The 9,635-nt window shown below is 35.9% G+C and overlaps 1 protein-coding gene across 2 annotated transcripts in view; it reads left to right on the forward strand.

The window, feature by feature from the left end:
* LOC107653365 (collagen type IV alpha-3-binding protein-like) overlaps window positions 1-9,635 on the forward strand; it is a 32,804-nt gene that overhangs the window by 12,072 nt on the left and 11,097 nt on the right. For both annotated transcript variants that reach the window (XM_016440064.1, XM_016440063.1), the window contains exon 3: window positions 6,806-6,922. In XM_016440064.1, coding sequence (XP_016295550.1) covers window positions 6,806-6,922 — 117 coding nt within the window. The remainder of the gene's footprint in view (window positions 1-6,805; window positions 6,923-9,635) is intronic.

Raw genomic sequence — 9,635 nt, forward strand, 5'->3', positions numbered from 1 at the left:
AGACAGTAAATAATGTCATTAGTTTTACCATCAGTTCAAGCCCGAAAGGGGAACAGACACAGTAATGATGCAGTACACAAGCCGCGGTTAAGACAGCTGACTCTACTGTGATGTGACGCTGTCTCACTCTCTCTCTCACACACACGCGCGTGCGCGCACACACACACGATGCGCAAAACTCTGCATTTGAACAGTCAATAGCAAATACATTTTTTTACTATTGCTCTTTGTTTTAAAAAAAGGTTATAAAAAATGTCAATAATTATCGATACCGAACGATATGAAACATTATATCGTTGATACATTTTTTAGCTATAATTATATCGTTGATACATTTTTCGCTCAGCCCTAATTTTTAATTCGAATATAATTCGAATTTTGATCATATTTAAGTACAAAATTCGAATTTAGTTTTTCAGCCTTTTTGACAGCCCTAGATCTTCCCAACCTTTGCATGCCACCATTTTTTTTTTTTTGTAAATCATTTACACATAGATGTCTCACTAAATGAGCAGAGTAGTTTGTTTTGTGATAAAACAACAAATGCATGTTTACTCGGTAACAGAAAAGGAGTCAGTTGTCATCAGTTTGCAACTGTTTACAGCTACACTGAGAGAGAGAAATGAAGAGCAGAGACTGTTTTTATGGAGGCGCATCTTTTATGTCGGCAGCGTTCACCAGGGTTCAATAAACGGTGTGTAAAAGCCTTTCAGAAATTAAATGAAGCTGCTCTCTGGTGAAATAAAATGGCAGCTTTGGTACTTTTTGTCATCGCAGACCATTCGCTGTAGGAAGGCATGCATAGCCTGGAAAATGTTCATTTTCATAAAACTGAAGTCAAGCTTTGTGTGCAAACTAAATTCAGAAATGACACTGCAAAAAGTGTTTTAATGTCTTTATATCTGTTTTTCCAGAGCGTAGATTCATTTCTAAAACTATCAATGCATGCATTGTTTCTGAGAAGATGTGCTAAATCTGTGCTTATTTGTGCACCTGCCTCTTTTTATAAAGTAGGCTAATTCTTATAAGTTTATAAATGTCACTTAACAGCAATGCCCAATGCTTTCACCACACATGTGTACACACACACTTATATTGGCCTACTGAATATTTGATAAAGGCAACTGTGTTTGTAGTTACAGCTGCCAAAGAGAGAAAGGGAGTCAAGTGCATTTTAAAATGTCAATGACTGTGTGCGTGTGTGTGTATGTGCATTTGCATTTTCAATTAGTGTGCTGTGCTAAACCCCAGAGGAGTGCTATCAAGCAGCTTGTTCTCATTCTCACAGCCATTGTGTGCATGTCCTCACCTTCTGTCACATGGTAAACTCTGGGCTCGAGTCGTCATCTGAAGTCATGGCTGTGCCGTGACCTGCTTTGGTTCATACCACAAACCATGAACTAGTGTGCTTTCTTGCATTTGCACAGACACACAAGCAGCTCTCCATGTCTGAAACAGACGGCGGGTCCTGTCTTCCTTTCCTCAGCTTGACCAGCACAGTTTCTGTGTCAAAACCTCTCAGCAGGCAATCTTTGGAGAACTGGTTTGTATACAATCATTATTTTTGCAGTTGCGTTTAGTAATGCTAGTGGCACAAATATTTCACACCATCTTTGAATTAATAGAAATGATTGATCTCTCACAGTTGTTGTATAGCTTTATAAGACTTGAACTATTCTGCAGGTTTTTTTTGTCCTTTCTGAAGCTTGACTTGCCCACTTTTATTGTATGGAAAAGAGCAGCCTTGGCATTTTCATAAAATACAAAAACAAAACCAGCAGCACTTGTGGAGTAGAGAAATGAAAGAATCTTGAAGCTGGAAGAAATGTGTTCTTTATTTCGCAAACATGTTTCAGCACACAGGCCTTCATCAGAGCAAAACTCATTAAAATACATTTCTGCAAACACATTTTTAAACATGTGTTTTCACATTATTTGCAGTAATTACAAATGTTTTTCATTTAAAATTCTTTTAGAACCAAATCTTTATTAATCCCAGTAGGAAATGCACATTTCAAATAACATTTCATTTGATTTTGGTCAGTATCACCTCCTATTACTGGTAATTTTATGTTAACATGCCAGTAAACAAAAAAGAGGACATAGGATAATTACATTTAAAATGTAACAGCACTGAATTGGTTGCATCACGTCTTTTAATTACACTCCTATGTTCAGTAATATGATCTATTTCACAACAAGAGGTTTCCCCAGCATAAACTTGTTCATAAGGGCATTGTATCAAACATATAACATTTTTAGTATTCCATGTAATGAAACTTTTAATACTTTATACTTATAGAAAGGATGTTTAGAACATTTACAGTTTAGTGTCAACTATCTCTAATAACATTACTAAACAGGTTAGATTAGTATGGTTGGTGAGCACAGTTTTTGAGATTGTGAAGATCGACTGGAGACGTTTTGTTGTGCTTCGTCCCTTTGAGCCGTTGAGCGCCTCAGGCTTTCAGAGGGCTTTTGATAAAATGGGTTTGAGTGAATCTGTGTGTGAAGGTGTCAAACGGGCTCCATTACGGATCAAACAGACAGTGAACCCTGAAACGTCCTGTAAAGAAAACCGATGCTGAAATGAGGAGGAGGTGCGAGCAGCGTGGAGACACGGGGATGTGGGAGGGAATGATCTGTGATATTTTTAAAAGGGTGAAATGAGTGGAAAAAATAGGCTGTGTAGATCTGAAATAGAAGGAAAAGAGAGGTGTACGACTGTCCTGTTGTCTGAAACGGGAAGTTTGCTCCCTTGTGCCCTCCTGCTGATGAATTCCTGTTTGGTGACCCGGGGGTCGAGTCAGAAAGTCCCTCTGCTCATCTCTCCTGTCGTCTACTTCCTTCCTCCTAGATTTGCTCTAACCAGTACTCTGTCTGGACATTTAAATCACATAGCCTATATGCACTTCAACCTGTCAATAACAGCGGGTTAGTTAGTCATATGACATGCTCTCTTCCTTTGCATCCTGTTTCCTAATCTGTGGGTCAGTGTGGCGTTTGTTTCCTTTGTTCAAGCTGAAGTCCCACCATCCTGTGTTTCTGATTTCCCAAAGCACAGATCCAAGACTGAATTGCTCAGTAAACAGCAATTTACCCATTATCTGTGAGCCTTAACGTCCATCTCTAACCAGCTCCTGATATCAGTTTTTGCTGGTTAATCACATTCAAGTGTGGACTTCAGCACACTGTGCTTATTTCAGACCCTGGAACATGTTATCGTCATGCTTGTTTGTGATTCGACACGCCAAACCTCTGTTGAAACATTTGTTCTTTAAATGTAGACCTCAAAATGTCAGGCTGTGGCTATTATGAATATGATTTTAGGAAGTAATTGACATGTATATTATTGTTAATTAATAATTTAATTGTCGTCTTTGGTTAAAGGAATAGTTCATCCAAAAAATGAAAATGAAAATGTCCTCACTCTCAGGCTATCCAAGATGTAGATGAGTTTGTTTCTTCATCAGATTTGGAGAAATGTAGCATTACTCACCAACGGATCCTCTGCAGTGAATGGGTGCCATCAGAATGAGAGTCCAAACAGCTGATAAAAACATCACAATAATCCACAAGTAATCCACACCACTCCAGTCCATCAGTTAACATCAGTGTGAAGCCAAAACTGTGTGTTTGTAAGAAACAAATCCATCAAGACGTTTTTAACTTTAATCCGTCGCTTCTAGCCAAAATGTTAAAACTCCTGAGAACCGCTGGCAGACCATTATTCAGCGAACGTAAAGCACATCATGATGTTTTCACTTTTGCTCTGTGGCACATTGAATAATTTAAAAGATGTTGTAGAACTGTTGTCAACGGCCTATAAAATACATTTAATTAGGCAACAGAGAGCTTTTAGTCCATTTGTTTTGTGCAATTAAAATTTAGCATCAAATGACTGACTGTAAATAAATGCACTTCAGCATCGCTTGTACTTCTATTTTCTTTTTTGCAAGCTTAAATAATTAAAGTTAGGTTATTATGTAGATACATATAACGGATTACAAACTATAGATGTGTCTGACTTGTATAATTGTAATGAATAATCAGATTTTGTTGTCTTTAGATGTAGTATTTACTGTGGATGCATCTGTCTATTTTCTTGCTGTAGCTGTACAAAAACAGCTGTGTATATTTGCACACTGTGTTTTACTCTCTGGATGCAGTACATAATGCATCATTCTTATGTTGCCGCACACGATGTGTTGATTATTGTACTGGGATTCTGTATATGTGACATTTCATTTAGTTGTTGACACAATGCTGTAAATTTCACAGGCTCCCTCACTGTCTGTCTCCTTCTGCCGTTGTGACTTTGCACACGTAGGCCTGTGTGTGTGTGTGTGTGTGTGTGTGTGTGCATGCTGGGATGCTGATCTTTGGAAAGGGAATGAATGCATCCACCCAGAGTGTTTGAAGTTCAGTTCACGTGTAGGACTGAAGATTTCCAATAATGCACTGAGAAAGCAGCTCTATACCTGCTCTTTCTGTCTCTCTATTTCAGTTTTTCAATTGACATGAAGTATTTACATACTAAATCATCAAAGCATTTTACACAAAACAAGTAATGACAAGAAAAAAATTACAACATAAATAACAAGAAAAAATTTATTAAAATAAGGTGCTAAGTAATGAATATAAATAAGATTGTGTGTGTGTAAAATATATTATATCAAAATAGGTGCCAAGTAAAAAAAATAAAATAATATATAATATAAAATATTTATATGAAAACATGGAAATGTTTATAGTAGTATATACTATGAAGATTAGTAAACTTATTGCTCATTATATACTAATTTTACTTGTGTCCTCATGAGCTGATCAAAGGTGTGTGGTCATGTTATGTTTTACAGCTCTACTAAAGCATGTTTACCCACAATGCAGCACTATCTGAGATGGAAGCACACATGAATCAACAGATACCAGTCCTGTTTAACATCTGTGTGTCAGTGTTGTGATATGCGTGTTTGTGTTTGTGTTCACTGCCGTGCGATTGATGGTGTCTCGCAGGTTCAGTCAGTCCCATAGTGACGACCCTTGTGTTTATTTTAGTGTCTCTTCTCAGTACCCGCTGTGACCCACTTGGTGTCCCCTGCATTGCCCACCGTGTCTCGATTTTCCGTTCCCAGAATCCCGCTCAATGCTTTTCCCATACAGGCACTCAAATGTTCCTGTGTCAGTCCATTCTGGGTTCCACGCACAAATATAAGCACTCCTAAATCTAAACTGACATTTTCAACATCATAACAGCCGTTTTTCAAACGCTGTCATTGCAAATGCAGAACAGATCCGACCGACTGAGCTCATCACAGTGCATTCTGGGATCGCCTTCTCAGCAAGTGCATCTTATAAGGCAGCATAATATAAAATCCTAGTCTCACACTGTGAACAGTCTCTTAGTTTTCTCACAGTTTCCTCTGAGCTCTGGGTTTGTAGTGGGAAGATGCTGTTTCTATGTAAAGCCTGTTTGAGGCCTCTGGCTCTCTGTGTTTGTTTGTTGTTGTGGTTGTGTTTTGTGGTGTGATAAGTGATAATCATCCTCGCTCAGATGTGACTGATTATTCTCTGTCTGATTAAACACATGCAGCTTTGTCTCCGGTCTCATTTAAGCCCGTTTCAGTCCTCATGTGTCGTCCTGTCATGCCTCTTCATATTGTGATTAGCGTCAGGCTTTTGAATGAGCGCCCCACGCTTCACCCAGAAGACCAGGTGTCTGTCATATCATTTGGTGGTTTTCTAATGCTCTGTCTCTGTTGATGTAGTCTGATATGCGTAAGTAGTGTCATTTCCTGTGAGTGAAAGCAAAATATATAGACAGTTTTCTTTTTTATAGTGTTGCCCTCGGTGGTTGCATGTAACAACAAACATAAATTGTGACTTCCCTAAAGTGGTTGTGTCAGATCAATTATTGACTCCTGAGTCTGAATCGGTTCTCTGAATCGTTCAAATGACTCACTCACTAAACTTCAGGTCATTCCTTTTTAAATTTGAAATTAGAATAATTACTATTAGCTATTATGATAGCTGGATGACATGGTTTAAAATAAAATAAAATAATGAAAAATTAAATATATTTATCAATAATTGAATTAATAATAAATATAATATTTAAGAAAAATAAATAAGACAAATACTGGTGTGTTCTCGGATAGTGGGAGGCAAAAGAAAAGAAACACTGGGCTAGAGTTGTGCAGTATATGAGACTGAAGGAGAGGAGTGTTTGACTCCTCATCTGGTTTTCATAGAGCAGTGTGAGGTCTACAGAGATCAACATCTGGCAATAATACCAAACACGCACACTCAGACATGGCTGTTGTTAGTGTTTTGTTTTTTTCAGGGGGAAATATCTCACATTTCCCAGCTGGCTCTGTGGGTCAAGGCTCTCTCTTTTCTTTTGGTTGTGGTTGTTCTGTCTAGTACTGAACTCACTTAAAGAGTTATTTAGTATAATTTTGCCAGAACATTTTTTAGAATTTGTATCATATGTTAATGTAAAAAATCTTGTGTAATATAACTTGTGTTTGTTTGTTTGCTGGTTTTTATTGTATTTGTTATACTTGTATTTTTTTATTTGTTTTTGTCATGAAAATAGCCTAAGATGCTGACATGGCATTAAATAAAAATATACTACTACTCTGTCTAGTATTGAATAGTACTGGTTTATCAACAACAGATTGGATTCTTGGATCCCTCCCTCACTCAGAGCACCTTGTTTATAAATGTACAAATATGATTGTCATGAGTAATGATGTTTGATGATCAGATCAGTCTAATAAGTGTTCTCTCTCTGTCTCTGTAGCCTCATGAGTTTGACGAGTGCCGGTTGGACATCAGCGTCAATGATAGTGTGTGGTATCTACGTGCTCAGGACCCAGAGCATCGCAACCAATGGATCGATTTCATCGAGCAACACAGGGTGAGTGTCTGGCTCTTTACCCAGCATGCTCTTCTGTCACGCAGCCAGACTATTGACTATCAGTATTAAGTCTGGTTTCTGGCTGAACCACCTATGTCGATGCAATCTGATTGACATGTTAAACAACCACTGTTTTTTGTTGTTGTTGTTTTTATGTGGCAAATTTGGGTGAATTAATTTGAAATCGGACAAAACAGTCAGACATTGCTGTCTTGTTTACCCTGTTACTAAAATAGTAAACTCGGAGTGGGTTAGTTACCCGGCTAGAGGCTGCTTGCTGAGTCATAAAACTAAATAATAACGCCTTGAGATGAGAAATCAGAGATAAAAGACTGACTGTGTGTGAGATTATGAATGTGATTCAGTCTGTGATTCAGTCAATCTGAGCGGCTGAGCACTGAAGTGACTTACACACACACACACACACACACACAGGAAGTCAGTTTAGGTCACAAACACACAATTCTATGGTAACGCAAATAAAAACAATGAATGTTGATCATATGTGAAACCTCATACAGCAGTTCTCATGTACAAACACGCACGCACGCACGCAATGTGCATGAGTGAACGTATCAGTCGCATAGCTGTAGTAAAATACCCTAGAGAGAAAGGATGTGGGCTGGTAGAGACAGTGAAGATATTTTGTCAATTTCCTAATATATATATATATATATATATATATATATATATATTAAAACATAAAATAAATCTAAACGAATGCATAATTATATATAAGATTAAATAAATTGCTTAATAAATAAAAGTGGTTAATATTTTCAAAGAAATTCAATTAATTTATGTATTTTATTATTACTTTATTTTAATTAATTTACAAATAAAATAATTCTAAACTAAAATAATTACATGTATAAACATTTCACAAAAGTAATTCATAAATGTAAATATGAGCTACTGAGTGACGAAAAACTTGAGATAAGGTCTTATTGAAATTTTTTTTTCTCTCTCTCTCTATATATATACAGTATATCTATATCATTTATTAAATAAAATAATTAAAAAGAAAATAATTATGTATAATAACCTTAAAACAAAAATAATTCTATATTAAAAGTGTGTGTGTGTGTGTGTATTGCTCTGCCTCTTTCAGTGTCTGTCTGCTGAGTTTGCACAAGTGTTCGTGTCATGAGGACACACCCTGATCCACATGTGCTTCTGATTTCTTCCGCCCAAGGGAGGAGGAGGGGGTTTCACTCTTACACACACACACACACACACATTTCCCCAGCCATTCATTCTTCTCTTGCCTCGAGGATGACCCCTCTCTGATAGTGACTCACACACACGGCTCTTCTTGGAACAGGCCTCTCTCGGTCTGAATCACTGCTGAAATTCTTCCCAAGGACACTTTCCTTCTGTCTATCATCTCATTAGGGTACAAAGGGAATAGTCCAGAACCACACAGATCAGCTTCAGTAATGATTGTTTTTAATTCAGACCCCATTATATGACATGACAGGTGGATTTTTCACTTTAAAATTATGTTTAAAAATCCTGTGCTGCTTGAATCTGACTGCAGAAATAATACATAACATAGTCCGTTTGCACCTTTAATAACAAATCTGTGGCTTGAGTTGCGTGAGGATATGACACGGACCCGTATGGGTGGAGCTGTTCAGATCTGTTGTTGCAGATTGTGAGTGTAATCTGTCCATCTAATCAGAGCTGTATTGTGTTAAGCCTTTCACTCTCACTGTCAACACCACACTCTCCCAATAAAGCTACTGGAAATGAGACGTGCGCTTGTGTATCTAAAAGAGGTGCTTGATTTCATCTCATATAATCTCTTTTGTGCTTCAAAACATCAGCCCCGACTCGGTCCTCACTAGGGTTATTATCCTAATTAAAACTAAAACCATTAAAAAATAAAAAAAAACATTGCTATCACTTGAAATAAAATAAACGCTAATGAAAATAAAATGTATTTTATTTTTTATTAAAATATATTTTTAAATTAATAAATAAATAAAATATTAAAAAGAGTTATTTCAGTTAGTACTAAAATATTGAAATATACCTCTATATAAAAAAAAAAAAAAATGAAAATGTAACCAATTAAAATATAAAAATAGCTAATTGAAAATCTGTGTTATTTTAGCATAATTGAGATACCATTATAGTTTTTATTAATATTTTGAATCAGTTTCTAATTTTATTCTATTTTTAGTTTTTGATTTATATTTTTTTTATTTGAGTTATCAAGTTAACCTAAATTAAAATGAGAAATGTTGCCTTGGCAATTAGCTGAAATAAAGATTTTTAAAAATATTTTATTTACAAGTAAGAAAGATGTTATTTTTTTATTCTTTTTTGCTCCAGTTTTAGTTTGTCAACTATAATAACACTGGTCAAAATATTAACAAAAACCATAACAGTACACTGTAAAAAATAAGTGTAATTTTAACTGTAAAATGTTGTAAAAACGCTACGGAAAAAAACTGTTAACAGGTTAACAGTAAGTTCCCATACTATATACAGGGAAAAACTGTAAAATATCTAACCAGACATTTCATGTAATTTTACAGTAAAATGCTGTTAATTTTACAGTTTTTAGAAGTAAAAATAACAAATCAATGTATAATTTACAGTCAAAAACTGTAAACTGATATTCCCAGAATTCCCTGCATGACACTCCACATTTGAAATTATTTTGTTTAAATAATCATGTTTTTTTAATAGTTTTTGTTATTAG

The sequence above is a fragment of the Sinocyclocheilus anshuiensis genome, unplaced genomic scaffold (genome assembly GCF_001515605.1).
Source record: "Sinocyclocheilus anshuiensis isolate Anshui unplaced genomic scaffold, SAMN03320099.WGS_v1.1 scaffold1151, whole genome shotgun sequence".
Taxonomy (NCBI): Eukaryota; Metazoa; Chordata; class Actinopteri; order Cypriniformes; family Cyprinidae; genus Sinocyclocheilus; species Sinocyclocheilus anshuiensis.